Here is a 15,906-nt window from a genome sequence, read left to right as displayed (position 1 = left end):
AGGCTCAATCAATTATGGAGAAACAGCTAACTCGATTAACAGGCTGTGAATGAGAAACCAACCTCAGTCACTCATAGTCGAAAGCAGAATAAAAGGCTAATAACATTTAAAAAAAAATAATAATCTGACCACTTAGTTGTTGTTTTAAAACAATGCAAGTGCAGAGAATTATATTATAAATACCAGCTGGTACACAATCTACTGTGGCTTATCTGATGAGACAATGTTAACAAATTTAACCACAGCAATACCAGTACAATATACAGACCAGTAACAGAACCCCACCGTCTATATCAGACATTATACAAATATTAATTCTCATAAAGTCATCATTCACAACTTTGTACTCTTTAAATATGCCTATGGAACTACTCAGATCCCACACTTATAAGATCTGTTGTTTGTCCACATTCATAGCTGGGTGAGCATTCTGGTATTTCTGAAGATTATCTACAGTTTATCTCCAATGTGAGTGTACTGGTGGTCTCAGAGACTATTCCTAGGTCTAAAACTCTTCCCACACTGCGAACAGAAATACGGCTTCTCTCCTGTATGAATCAGATGGTGTTTCTTGAGATTACACTTCTACTAAAGATCTTCTCACATTGTGAGCATTGGTGAGTTTCTTTCTGCGCTTGACTGTTAGAGGCATCAGTGTGGAAAGCACCAGATGAAATTGGGTGACTACTAGAGCTCTCTGTGGGATCAGATTCTCACATTTAATCTCATCTGACTTCATCCTAGTTGTGTCTTGTGATGTTCTTGCTGACATAAATGTAAGATGTTTAGGAAAGAGGACAGCAGGACTAGACAGGACATCACTCACCTCTGGATCAGGAAAAGGGAAATATGCTCAACAGTTCAATATTTCTAATAATTTGCTTAAATATATGAACTGAAATTCAGAGCTACACAAAAGCTTTTTGGTGCGTTCTGGGAGGAGATAGAATTAAATAAAAATATATGATAAATAAATAAAACGCTAATAGCCGTTCTTGGAAAAAGGTCTAAAAAGAGCGAAAAGAATTTCAGATGGACCTAACAAACAAAACTTCAGTTCCTGCCATTGGCAGATGATCATGGGCATCTGTGAGCTCACGTACAAGATACCTTTTGCACACACATCTATACTTTTTACATAGATACATATACACTGATTTCTAAATATCTTTACAGTTTTATACATTTGTATTGGTTTTTATTTATTATAATTATTTATAAAACACTCTTATGCTGTCTTCTACAATCTTATCTTGTTCCTAACAAATATTCACATATCTGGGTAAATACTCCATTTTTATTTAACATCATCAAAAATTTCTTTTAGTTCACAGTCAACCAAAAGTTAAAAACAAATGACCATTCACCAAGTATTGTACCATTCTGAATGCAAATAAATAAACATTAAGAATAGATATACAGTGCTATGAAAAAGTATTTCTTCTGTTTTTGCATACATCTCATACTAAATAGTTTTAGATCTTCAAATTAAATACAACATAAAACAAACGCTACCCAACTAAACACACAAAACAGTTTTTATTTATTTATTTGTTTATTTCAAGTCTTGCTGTAGAATCCAGTTCTGCTCGAGTTTCAGCTTACGGACTGAAGACCGGACATTCTCCTTTAGGATTTTCTGGTAGAGAGCAGAATTCATGTTTCCCTCAGTTACTACAAGTGGTCCAGTCCCTGAAGCAGCAAAGCATCCCCACACCATCACACTTCCTCCACCATGCTTGGCCGTAGGTATGATGTTCTTTTTGTGGAATTCTGTGTTTAGTTTACGCCAGATGTAACGGGACCCCTGTCTTCCAAACAGTTCCACTTTCTACTCATCAGTCCACAGAACATTCTCCCAAAAGGTTTGGGGATCATCAAGGTGTATTTTGGTGAAATTCAGACGAGTCTTAAATGTTCTTCTGGGTTAGCAGTGGTTTTCACCTCTCCACACTTCCATGGAGCCATTTTCCCATAGTGTCTTTCTGATAGTGGAGTCATGAACAGTGACCTTTATTGATGCAAGAGAGGCCTGTAGGTCTTGTTTTGCTTGATGTTGTGCTTGGCTGGGTAAGACCTTTTAACCAACTTCATGCTGTTCAAAAAGTTCTATTTAAGTGTAGATGTGATTGAACAGGGTTTACAATAATCATAACCTAAGCCTGGTTGTGTCTCGTCCAGCTGAACCCCATTATCAATGCACTTTCATAGATCTGGGGGAATTAGTAACTACGGGTGCAAATACATGTTCACACAAGCCCAGTTTGTATTGGACAACTTTTTTTGCTTAAATAAATAACATTATCATTTAAAACTGTATTTGTATTTACTCAGGTTGCCTTTCTTTTATCTTAGATTTTGTTTTAATACCAATTTAGTATGAGATCTACACAAACACAGAAGAAATCAGGAGACTTTTTCACAGCACTGTAACGATCTTAATCTTAACATTATCAACATATCCAACCCGGGCATGTATGAAGACATCAGCTCTGGAATAGTATACTGTTACTTTCAACACTATATAAAGTCCCATTTTTATTAAACAGTAAAGGAATTAGGGACTTCAGAGTAAAGACTCATGTTGGAAATAAGTTTTCAGGAACATGCACAATTCTCCATCAGCCGTAGAATGAAAAAACATTCTGTAAAAAGCTCCTATTTGGCACAAAATAAGTCTTTGGGACTACCCGATTCCCACACTTTCTCGTAAGAACTGTTCCCTATCCACGTTCATATCCGTATGAACGCACTGGTGGTGCTGGAGATTACTCTGGCTAGTAAAACGCTTTCCACACTCTGAACAGGAACACGGTTCACCTCCAGTGTGAATCCGCTGGTGTTGTTGTAGATGGCCCCTTCTTTTAAAATGTTTACCACACTGTGAACATCCATGCGGCTTCTCTCCAGTGTGAACGTACTGGTGCTGTCGGAGACTCTTCCTTTGTGTAAAACTTTTCCCACACTGTGAGCAGTGATGCCGCTTCTCTCCAGTATGAACGAGTTGGTGTTGTCGGAGAGTACCGCTTTGTGTAAAACACTTCCCACATTGTGAACACCGATGAGGCTTCTCTCCAGTGTGAACGTACTGGTGTTGTTGTAGACTTATTCTTTGGGTAAAACTCTTCCCGCACTGAGGGCACTGATACGGCTTCTCTCCGGTGTGAACGTGCTGGTGGTGTCGGAGGCTGTTCCTATGTGGAAAACTCTTCCCGCACTGTGAGCAGCGATACGGTTTCTCTCCGGTGTGAAGGCGCTCGTGTTGGTGGAGAGTACCCTTATGTGTAAAACTCTTCCCACACAGTGAGCACTGATGTGGCTTCTCTCCAGTGTGAATGAGTTGGTGTATTTGAAGATTACGCTGGCTAGTGAAATTCTTCCAACACAGTGAGCAGTAATACGGCTTCTCTCCAGTGTGAACACGCTGGTGCTTTTGGAAATTACTCTTTTGACTGAAACTTTTCCCACAGTGAGAACAGGAATATGGTTTTTCTCCTGTGTGAATGTGGTGGTGTTCTTTCAGGTGATACTTTTCGTGGTAACTCTTCCCACACTGTGTGCAGCGATACGGCTTTTCTTTTGCATGAATCCGTTGGTGCTTTTGGAGATTACTCTTTTGTCTGAAACTCTTCCCACACTGTGAGCAGGAATAAGGCTTTTCTCCGGTGTGAATGTGGTGGTGTTCATTGAGATTACCCTTTTGACTGAAACTCTTCCCGCACTGTGAGCAGTGATACAGCTTCCCTCCTGTGTGAATTCGCTGGTGTTTTTTCAGATTCCTCTTTTGATGGAAACTCTTCTCACAGTGTGAGCATTGGTGAATTTCTTTTTCTACTTGTCTGTGAGAAGTGTTAGCATGGAACGTACAAGATGAAATTCGGTGACTATAAGGGGTCTCTGTGGGTTCCAGATTCTCAAGTTTAATCTCACCTGACTTCATCCTCGTTTCTTCTCGTGATGTGGAGGTACATTTAACATGTGCAGGAAATTGGAGAACAGGAGCAGACAAGACACCACTGAAATCCAGATCATAACAAGAAAAGATGGTCAATAGTTAAATAGTAACACAAAACATTTTGCTTATTTTTTATAAAATGAAATTCAGGGCTAAACAACAGCTTTCCCATCTGCAAACACATATCCTAATGACATCAGTTCCAGCAACATATCCAACTTGAAAAATTCATGCGGATTACATCATGATTTGCTGGCAGGTAATTTCTGCCAAATGAAGAAATTGTAACTGCTGCATTTTAGGTTAGACAGAAAAGGCCTGAAGAGGGCAAAGAGCAAGAAGAATCTCACATGGGCCTACCATACAGCAACCTGTGGCAAGAGAAAAACTATTGGTTAAGAAACCTAACCTTGATTCATGATTTGAGGCCAATTTCACATTTCCCCTTCGACCTTCAAAAGTCCTAGAAAGGTTTTTAACTCAGCAGGTAAGCTCATACTTGCAAATGAATCACAAACTTTAAATGTTCATAATTTAGTTTTCATCACAATACTAAGTCAGCACTGGTTAAAGTAGAAAATGACCTACCACTGGCCTCATTTCAGGGGTTTTTCCCCTCTCTACTGGAGTTACCTGATCTCAGTGCTGCTTTTGAGAACACACCTTTGATACTAGAGATTATAGTGTTCTTCTAGATTGGTTGAAGTTGGAAAACAGGCTGGATCAGAACCTGATAGAATGTTATCAGTGTGTAAATGATAATGGTGATGTCCTGGTACATGAAAAAGCAAAGTTTAAATCAAATTCTAGGGACATAACTCAACAGGAATAATCAGGTGTGGCTCCTGACTGGTTGAAATTGAATTATTATTATTATTATTATTATTATTATGAATTATTATTATTATTTTTAAACGTTCTGATTAAGTTGACACTTACATATCTCCATTTTCAATAGCAGACATGTAACTGTGAGAACACAAATGTTTCATGTTTTAGTACAAATTAAAGTACAGTCCGGTTTCATTTTGAATCAATTTGCAAACTTCAATACTGTTACACACATCATATCCAAGTTCCATGTACCAGGATCTCACGTGTTTAACACTGTTTTCCAGACAGACCGGTCTCATTCTTCAGTTGACGATTCATTCTGCCAACTTTTATGTCAGAGTATGACATAAAAAATTCCGTTCTCGTACAGATCGGCAATTACGGTTACCCCTTTAAACTGCCATTGTTTCCAAAACACCCCTGCTTTACCTATAAAAAATTCAGTATTACTCCACATTGATGCATATGACTGTCTATAATGTGAGGTCATGCACATTTAACAAATTTTGCTCCAAACATGTCTTGAATGTATTGTCACTGGATTCGAGTCTCATTTATCTCCAGAGCAGTGTGAAATGATGAAATGATGAGGCCAGTTTCTGTTCCACCTCGATCCAGTCCAATTCAGAATCTGCCTCGTCACAACGTTTAGCCAGTTTAGCCATTTCAAAGGTGAAATTATACATTATATGTGTATACATTATACACAGATTGCAATACATCTAATTTACGTAACGTAAATTAAACGTAATATTAGAAAAAAAATTTTTTTCAGTTTTTCTCCATCCAGACGACCTGAAGACGTATATAAATGTTTATAGAACTTCTGAAAAGCCTCTTGTATTATCTTTGTCAATGACACCATAGTATCTCCTTTCTTAAAGTGATTTTAAAGTCTCTGGTCCAGTGGTTTCTTCCAGGTCCTCATTTATACCTGTAATCCTTCCAGCATTACTAGATCCCTAAGCCAAGCCAATACATGACGAGCCTAATAACGACAATCACATAACCCCAGCACCTTATTTAAGTCCTTGACTCATAAGTTGGAGTTTCTCTTTATGAGGTCAAATCATACATAAAAGACTTTCCTGTATGTTTTTACAATTAAATTCATTTTTCTAGAAACATAAAACTAGCTACTCCTGAGGTGCACCTTTATAACTTGTGGGAATCATTCTGAAAAAAACAAAACAAAAGAGAGACAAGATCAATATTGCAGTCTAGAAGTAAAAAATAAGCTTCCTTAACAAAATCAGCCCCACTGCATTGTTTGGAGTTTTACTTATTTTAGATGTTAGATACATCACGTTACTAATTTAAACTATATCAGGATCTCTCTAAGTATTAGCTGATGAGGACAATGCTAGCTTGTTAAACTGTAATCCTTAGCTACCTCATTAGCAATGCCAGAGACCTACAGCATCTATTTACCAAAACACAGATTAGTGTAAAGCAACCAACCAACCAAACACTAATTAGCTGCACAGACTGTAACCGTTCATTAATAGCACTGGAAGTAGAAATCATTTAGGATTCAGCCACTGTTAGCCGAGTAACTTACCTTGATCTTTACAGCAGAACGCAGTTAACCTCCTCAAATACACCCACAACGGATCAGAGAGAACTGTGGAGGTAAAACCCTGTCAGAAATATTTGAATAACAATCAGCAAAATGCCGGAATTCGTCTTCTATTTCTGTGAATGTGTGGTAGAACGCGACCTAGACGCTCACAGCGACACCTACTGGAGCATCGTATTAGCGCTCCTCAGCAATGCTGCCAACTCTCTAAAGGAAAGAAGAGGCTCGATAGGCATCAACATTTAAATCTATATCAGGATTTCTATAAAGCTGCATCATCAACGTACAATCACTATATAAAGAAGACTGAATTGAATGTTATCGTAGGCTAATTTGCATATTCATTGTTATAATTTGCATTTCAAATAGGCCTAATATTTTAGGTTAGACTAATAAAGAAGATTTTCTGAATACACTGATAAAATAGAACAGGATATACAATAGACTACAGTCTGATTGGAATAGATAAATAATAGATTATAACATTTTTATATAGAAAAAGATATATTTGGTCACAGCAACAGTACAAAACCAACTATTTATGTATAAATGCAGACAAAATTAAGCAGTGTTAGCGATGAGCTGGGAAATATAGACAGTGGAAAAAATTATGGGTGGAATAACGTGCTACCAAAGAACGGTTAAAGTAGAATAAAGTTAATGTTTTGGAATGGCCAAGTCAAAGTCCTGACCTTAATCCAATAGAAATGTTGTGGAAGAACCTGAAGCAAGCAGTTCATGTGAGGAAACACACCAACATCCCAGAGTTGAAGCTGTTCTGGACTGAGGAATGGGATAAAATTCCTCCAAGTCGATGTGCAGATGATAAACAGTTACCCCAAATGTTTATCTGCAGTTATTACTGCACAAGGGGCTCACACCACATACTGAAAGCAAAGGTACACATACTTTTACCGCTCACAGATATGTAATACTGGATCATTTCACTCAACAAATAAATGACTAAGTGTAATATTTTTATCTCGTTTGTTTAATTGGGTTCTCTTTATCTACTTTTAGGACTTGTGTAAAACTCTGACGATGTTTTAGGTCATATTTATGCAGATATAGAGAAAATCCACAAACTTTCAAGCACCACTGTATATATGGATACAGGAGCAGATTATTACCAGCACCGGTACTCCTCAGGAGACAGGTCTGACACCCTTCCTCTTCACTTTTTACACCTCAGATTTCAGGTACAACGCTGAGACATGCCATCTACAGAAGTTCTCAGATATCATGGCTGTGGTGAGGTGTATCAACAAGGGGAGGAGGAGAAAAACAGCAGTGTGATTGACAGCTTTGTAGTGTCAGCATAAACACCTTCAACCAAACACAAGAAAAAATAAGATGTGCAGTTTATTTTTATTTTATTGTTTAACACCCTTCTGCTGCGATATTGTCTTTTATTTTCTTATTGTCTCTTGTCTGCAATACTGGAATTTCCTATCTGGGATTAATAATAATAATAATAATAATAATAATAACGTGCTCTTATCTTATACCTTACAAATATTCATGTATCTGAGCAAATAGTCACTTTTAAATTACCAAAAACATACGATTGTTTTTTAGGTCATGGCTAACCAAAAGTACAGTAAGTATAGTATTTGACCATTCTGACATAGAATTAAAATAAATAAAGAATGGATATTAAATGGTCTTACAGAATGAAAAAAAAATTCTGTAGAAAGATGGTGATGGTATCATCATATGGTGTGACCACCCATCATAACCAATAACCTCAGTACCTGTATTAAAATTCAAAATAAAACTTAAATTCTGTGGCTGACACAATATGCTCAAGTAAATGTTAACCTTTAATAGTTTTTACATTTTAAGCAGTTTTGTGTTTAAATTTAAAAACAAGTCGGGAAACCGTATTTGCCGGCAGGGCGTGGTCATAAAACAGACGTAAATATGATCATTCGCAGACTCAAAAGAAATTCATTACATATGTATGCATGTTTTATACAGACGTTACTGTACATGTAATACTTTTCACCTTTAAACATTAAGGATTACATATTATATAAAGGATAATTTATTATTTGAAGGGAAAACCACAGTCGCCCCACATGACCATTTTTAAGACCATGGATGAAGAAAACTTAAAAACTAAATTGACCTAACCGTACGCATGTTTTTATATAAATACGAGTACGACATTGCAAATGTTTCAACAATTACCAGAAGTATGCTCGATTTTTCTATTTTAAAAATTGCCTTTCAAAACAAAACGCTTATTCGTCAAACGACCCACAGACAAAACTCTACACAAGCGGTAGAATTAAACATATTCAATACAAAGGGGTTCAAGGACACCATCTGACCCCGAAAAAACTCATTAGAACCGCAACATGTCCTCGTTCTCGGTTGCGTGTATGTGCTTGTGTCGCTGAAAATTCCTCTGGTCGCTGAAACTCTTCCCGCACTCTGAGCAGAAGTACGGCTTCTCGCCCGTGTGGACGCGCTGGTGACGCTGGAAGTTTTTATGGTCCCTAAAGCTCTTCCCACACTCCGAGCAGTAGTAAGGCTTCTCCCCAGTGTGAATGCGCTGGTGTACTTGGAGACTACTCTGTCGAGTAAAATTCTTCCCGCACTGCGAGCAGTGATACGGCTTCTCTCCCGTGTGAACGCGCTGGTGCACTTGGAGAGTATTCCCTCGATTAAAACTCTTCCCACAGTCTAAGCAGCGATACGGTTTATCCCCCGTATGAATGCGCAGGTGTTGTTGGAGAGCGCTCCTTTCTGTAAAACTCGTCCCGCAGTGCGAGCAGCGATACGGCTTCTCTCCCGTATGAATCCTCTCGTGTTTTATGAGGTTCCCTCTCTCGATAAAGCTCTTCCCGCACTGCGGACACTGATACGGCTTCTCTCCTGTGTGAATGCGTTGGTGTTTTTTCAGAGTACTCTTTTGAGTGAAACTCTTCCCACAGTGCGAGCAGAGGTACGGCTTCTCCCCGGTGTGGATCTGCTGGTGTTGTTCGAGATTACTCTTTACAGAGAAACTCTTCCCGCACCGTGGACACAGATACGGCTTCTCTCCTGTGTGAATCCGGTGGTGTTCTTTGAGATGACTCTTCCGAGTGAAGCTCTTCCCACAATGCGAGCACTGGTGAATTTCTCTCTGCCCTGGTGCATCCGAGCTGTTCGTGTAGAACGTACCGGACGACGTCGGTTGACTAGTGGAGCTCTCTGTGGGTTCCACGGTCTCACACTTAATCTCATCTACTTTCATCCTAGATGGATCTCTTGACGTTCTTGCAGAGTTAAGTTTGAGATGTGAAAAACAGAAGACAGCAGGAGAACACCTGAAACAGGAATACGCTCATATCTGGATGAGGGGAAAAAAGTGAGAATTGGTCAATGGTTCGATAACAAAACATTACACTACTTTGGTAGCAGTGGTTACAATAACAAATATTGCACTACCGGCCTCACAGGGTCAGGGTTCAGTCTCTTGGACAGAGCTCCTCTCGTCCTCCAGACATGACTTAATAATCCAGGTTCTCTACTCCCTTGCTTCGTAATCTGGGAGCGAACTATACTTATGACGCAACTTCTGTTGCTGTAGATAATCTCACCTGTAGAGTATGTCCCCAACATTATTCAACTTAAAATGCTAATTATAAACTGCTGATTCAACCGTATATTCACGATTATACCTAGCACTATCCGGTGTAACCATAACACTCCCGTTCGAGTATGGCTCCTCTCAAAGTTTTTTCTTTTTTCCTTGCTCACTCAGGATCTAAACGTACATCCAGATTTCAGCAATGCTGCTTGCTTACAATCTCTATTGCTAAAAGCTCTATATAAATAAAATATAATTAAAATGCAAATTCATGGTCCATTTAATCAAGGTAAGATTTGCCATATTGAAAAAGTTACAGTAATTTGCTATTATACTCTCATCCCCCGCACCTAAACCCTCCACTATCATGCAACAGCTATGACGAAACAGGGAGACTAAAGCCTAGCAGATGCTTTTTCCAAGACACATGAAGACAGACGCTATGTCTTTCAGAGTTGCTGCTCATACTACATCACAGGGTGATGTTGCTGAACATTTGGAGGAAAGCACCATCTACTCTCCTCTCCTCCACAAACATGAGCTCACAGTCACCCAGGATTGACAGCAGAAAGAAGAACATCATCCCTCCCACCCAGAGAGCTCTCTTGGAACCCCAGCCATGATTAGCTGTGGCATTATCAGAATTTGAACTTGTCATCTTCCAACAATATGTGGAACACATTTCTGTTGCACCAGTCTGTTTCTGTGAGCCATTCTCGGCAAATCATTTTCATATCTGGGACACCATTTCCGGGTGCAAAGGTCACTGCCCTGGCGATATGCTCTCTAACAACAACGCATCCGATGCACCCCTGGTTTTATTGATAACACATGTGAATGGGTTAACCTGATGAAATAATTTGCGAAACGAACAAAGATATACAATAAGGATATATACAAAAAAACTGTGACCTCAGTGGCAAAAACTTAACATGGTCTTCAAATAAACAGCGTTCTTTGTTAACAGTTTTCTGAGCTTCGTTTTTGCCAATCATGGTTTATGAACGCACTGCCAGAATTTTCATTTGCAAGTTTACTTTCGTCATTCTGGCACAAATTATATACACGTTGTATATTTTTGTTCGTTTGTTAAAAAGTTAGGTCCAATACTTTTGGCACTAATCTAATCCCAGATCATGCTGCCCTGATGGTGGACATAGCTGACAGTCAGGACACTGTCTGAGAGAACATAAGCATTAAAAAGCAGTAGGCAGGAAGAGGGACAGAAGGACTCTCCTTAATTCCAGCTGGTCGATGTGATCTAAATTTAAAGGTGCCAGACAGGACCTATACCAAAGTGCTTCCAGAAACCACACCCTGTAATTGCACACCCATGGTGACTAGATCTCCATGGGGGCACCATTCCAAAGTAAATACCTTTTGTTGGAAAAGCCTTGAGTCCCCTTTGCTTAGACACAGATGCACCGTCATTTGCAGTGTTCAGGATCCATCTGTAAGCCTGCTAGCTCAAGGGAATTACCAGTGCAGCTGCTGTCTCTTGGCTTAGCATACTCAACAGATGGTTGTACCCAACATGATGACCTGGCAATCATAACAATATTGAGATGACCAGGTGGTTAGTAATAATATGCATAAGGAGGGTGGCTGTGTCCTGAATGGCTTGTGATCCGTCATCTTAACTAGGATGAGTGCCACATGGTTCAGGCAAGGTTTAGCTTTCCTTATAACTGCCCATTTAAAGCTCTCAAGAAAATCCTCACACTGTGGGAGTGCATTACAACTGGTGTTGGTCGTGAAAAGAATTCATTTGATCCTGTGGGTATCATAACAACGTCTAACCTCGAGGCCTGACAGCCAAATATGGCCTCCGCCTCCTTTCATTCAGTTTGCAACAATTAATATTGAACCAGCCTGCTGTATCTACTACAACATCTTCTCAGTGTTTAAAATTCACACCGGACCCGTAGTGTAACCACTGCCTAGCACACAAGCACTCAAAATGCTCAAATGGAGGTTCAAATCAGTGCCTATCTCCATCGTGTCATGTCTGATGTGGAAACGTACTACATGAATTCATGATCTTCAAGATGACATACTCATGCATTTCAGTTGGATGCAAACAGCAGGAGAGGTTATGGCACAAATTTGCTATTTAATAGTTGAATGCAAGATCTACCATCATACTATCTTGCCAATTTAATAATGTTGCTTAAAAAAAGACAACACACCTTCACTATTACATTTCCACTTTAAACAATTAAAATAACATGAAATGGTACGGTAGGCGACTTATTTCATCATTTATGAACATTCATGTTATTTATTATAGCACAGTTACTGGGAAAAACAATGTTATTTGTAACACATACTGTATCAGCTGTACTGCATGTTTGCTATGCTAATCCTCATGAATAAACATTTGGAACTGTCACAAAATATTACAGGAGGTTCAACCCTTAAATCCCCCCTTCCTTCCTTAACCTGTCTCTGGGTGGGTATATAATCACCCACAATATAGAGATCTATAAATGTGTCTGGGGGAAAAAAAGGAGAAAAGTTACTGGGGTACAAAGTCAAAGGAAATGGGAGACTAAAGACATGTATGAGCTAGAGCTGGCTTGTGATTAACAATCATTTAGTAATCAATCAACGAGATAACAACTAACTTTAATTAGCACAAACTGTATTGTTTCACTAGTGGTGAATTCCAAATGAGTCCTAATTAATTACAGTAGTGTGTAAACACTTCTATTTTATAGGCTGTGTAGTGAACTAGCACAGGAAGTAGAAATCCATTTAGGATTCAGCCACTGTTAGCCGAGTTGAACTTACCTTGATCTTTACAGCAGAACGCAGTTAACCTCCTCAAATACACCCACAACGGATCAGATGGAACTGTGGAGGTAAAACCCTGTCAGAAATATTTGAATGTAAAGATGATTAGTAGAATCGGAGAGCTCAGATCATCAATCAGCAAAACTGCCGCACGTCTTCTTCTATTTCTGTGAATGTGTGGCGGAACGCGACCTAGACGCTCACAGCGACACCTACTGGAGCATTGTATTAACGCTCATGAACCTTCATCAATATCACACACACGTTCAAACAATCCGTAAAAACGAATATGATGTTGTCCAGTCTTGAACTGTCCAGACTAGCTGACTTTGTGCCCACTGTAGCTTCAGATTCCTTTTCTTGCCTGACAGGAATAAAACCCCAACGTAGTCTTAAAGTATTAAACAGTCTAAAAATGTCAGTTTCCACCTCCAGTAAATAGCAAATATACTAAATGTTTCGATTTGGCATAAATAAGCAATTAATTAAAAATAAAACTAGTTAATTTATTTAGTTATTTATTTATTTTTACAGGAGCTGTTGGAGGAACTATCAGGAAAATTGTTCATACATTCTGGTTTGGAAATTTATAAATATATATATATATATATAATGTGTGTGTGTACATATTTATATTATATATAAGTATGATTCAATACTGTTTCAATCTTATTATTAAATGTACATCACTATACTCTAGGTTCTTTGACTGTCTATGCCAAAACTGTAATGGGATAGTCCTTTCATAATCCTTAAATAAACAACAAAAACAAACAAAACAAAACTAGCACTGTTATGCCCCAGTCTAGAATTAGGATAGTAACAAAAAATATTAATAGTTTTTGTTTTTATATAATTTTGGGGGTATATACAAAATGCGCTCAATGGTGACTTCCTTACAAGTTATTTAAGGCATATATCTGGCCAAGGTATCACCACGTTGGGGTGACCTGCCAATAAGGAAAAACACAAACCAATGAATCTGATTCTCCATACCTGAACTCCCTACCTAGCCAATACTCAGAGAGAAAAAAAAAACAAAAAAAAAAACACCAAGCCCAAGAAAATTAGCAGGCAAATCCTACAACTAGAACAGGGATGATACAACACAAAAACAGTGAAGTATGTACAGGAAATAAACAATATCTACAAAAGGAATACATATTATGTACTAAATACTATAAATCAAGCACGTATAAGTTAAATAAGTAAATTCTCAGAAAACAGAAGCAAGAGAACTGATTATCAGGCTGCTGCATCCACTCCGACAATCCCTTAAACGCTGTCTTGAAGATGATGCTCAGATGACTGGGAAATGACGTAGCACGATACAAGAGCACAATACGGCACAGACATGCAGCTCTGAACGTAGACACTGGACATACACAGATAAAGAAGAGCAGGAAAAAAAACTGCACAACTGCCAAATCCTTAGTGGTTAGCACGTTCGCCTCACACCTCCATAACACTCGTAACTTTCTCACGAGAGCTGCAGCATGTCCTCGTTCTCAGCTGTGTGAACGTGCTCGTGTTGCTGAAAATTTCTCCCGATTACTCGTCCAACACTGTCGGCTTCTCTCCCGTGTGAACGCGCTGGTGTTTTTGCAGATTATGTTGGCGAGTATAACTCTTCCCACACTCCGAGCACCGATACGGCTTCTCTCCCGTGTGAACGCGCTGGTGTACTCGGAGATAACTCTGGTTGCTAAATCTCTTCTCACAGTGCGAGCACTGATACGGCTTCTCTCCTGTGTGAACGCGCCGGTGGTTTCTCAGAGTGCTCCCTTGCCTAAAACTCCTCCCGCAGTCCGAGCAGCGATACGGCTTCTCTCCTGTATGGATTCTCAGGTGCTGTATAAGACAGCTACTCTCACTAAAACTCCTCTCACACTGAGAACACTGAAAGGGTCTCTCTCCTGTGTGAATGCGGAGATGTACCTGGAGATTAGACAGGTGGATAAAACTCTTCCCGCACTGCGAGCAGTGGCATGGCTTCTGCCCTGTGTGAACGTGTTGGTGTAACGTTAGAGAAATCCTGTGTCTAAAACTCTTCCCACACTCCGAGCAAGAATAAGGTTTAGCTCCTGTGTGAATGTTCAGGTGTTGTCGGAGAGCATTACGTTGTGCGAAGCTCCTTTCACACTGTGAGCACCGGTACAGTTTTTCTCCTGTATGAATTCGCTGGTGTTCTTTGAGGGTACGACTCTCACTAAAGCTCTTTTCACAGAGCGAACACGGATACGGCCTCTCTCCGGTGTGAATCCTCTGATGACGCCGGTAATTATGGTGGTATTTAAAGCTTTTACCACACTGTGAGCAGTAATACGGCTTCTCTCCTGTGTGACTGCGCTGGTGGGAAAGGAGAGCACTCTGGTTGTTAAAGCTCTTCCCACAGTCTGAGCACTCATAGGGCTTTTCTCCTGTGTGAATTCGTTGGTGTTTTATGAGACAGTTCTTCCGAGTGAAACTCTTCCCACACTGCGAGCACTGATACGGCTTCTCTCCTGTGTGAATCCGCTGGTGCTCTTTGAAACTATGCTTTCGCGTGAAACTCTTCCCACACTGTGAACAGTGGTGAATTTCACCACTTTCTTGTTTGAGAGAGACATTAGTGTGGACAGATGACATTTGGTGATTACCGGAACTCTCTGTAGGATCCAGACTCTCACATTTAACCTCATCTGTCTTCATCCTCGTTGGATCCCTTGATGTTATAAATGTAATGTGTAGGAATGAGGACAACAGGAGAAGACAGGACACCGCTAGTAACTAGAGCAGAAAAGGGGGAAAAATAGGTCAATGTTTTAACAACTAAAACCTGAAATTCTGTGAAAGCTACGCAGCCATGAATATGCGGAAATGAGCATCTTCCACTACCTCAATTATCACAAGATCTGTTCATTTAATTTTTCTTGCCCCGAACATAATGTCATTGTCTGACATAGGGCCTATATATATTACATCTACTTCTCTATATAATGGCACTGACCACCATCTCTATACGATCCCTATAGGAGACAAACAGCATCGTCACGCATGTTTTAAAGAAAGATCAACTTTATGTCCCTTATTTCACCTCAAAGAATTTTCTTGCAAATTTCAAACAAAAAGTTGTGCTGTACACATTGTGGCCATCACTATTTCTTGCCCAACAATCTCCAA

At 39.4% G+C, this 15,906-nt stretch overlaps 2 protein-coding genes across 3 annotated transcripts; both read right to left on the bottom strand.

Annotated features, from left to right (window-relative positions):
* Window positions 1–1,689: 1,689 nt before the first annotated feature.
* Window positions 1,690–3,919, bottom strand: LOC128615108 (gastrula zinc finger protein XlCGF26.1-like; the record flags this gene model as incomplete). The annotated part of the gene is made up of 1 exon (XM_053636966.1): window positions 1,690–3,919. A coding segment is annotated over one exon (1,233 nt), but the record flags the coding sequence as incomplete, so codon positions are not given.
* Window positions 3,920–8,173: 4,254 nt separating this feature from the next.
* On the bottom strand, window positions 8,174–15,455 carry LOC128614802 (zinc finger protein 239-like). Of its 2 annotated transcripts, none has more exons than XM_053636418.1 (2): window positions 14,311–15,455; window positions 8,174–9,501 (listed from the first exon to the last, which is right to left on the bottom strand). In XM_053636418.1, the coding sequence occupies exons 1-2, from the start codon at window positions 15,433–15,435 to the stop codon at window positions 8,719–8,721; spliced, it is 1,908 nt and encodes a 635-aa protein (XP_053492393.1). In that variant the 5' UTR covers window positions 15,436–15,455; the 3' UTR covers window positions 8,174–8,718. The 2 variants fall into 2 exon arrangements, with proteins under 2 accessions (XP_053492393.1, XP_053492392.1); XM_053636417.1 differs by lacking the exon at window positions 14,311–15,455 and adding an exon at window positions 12,742–14,298 and having other exon boundaries at window positions 8,174–9,708.
* Between the last annotated feature and the right edge of the window lie 451 nt (window positions 15,456–15,906).

This window comes from Ictalurus furcatus, chromosome 11 (genome assembly GCF_023375685.1).
Source record: "Ictalurus furcatus strain D&B chromosome 11, Billie_1.0, whole genome shotgun sequence".
Lineage (NCBI taxonomy): Eukaryota > Metazoa > Chordata > Actinopteri > Siluriformes > Ictaluridae > Ictalurus > Ictalurus furcatus.
Note: the sequence above shows the minus strand (reverse complement) of the source record. Positions and strands in the feature narration are given on the sequence as shown.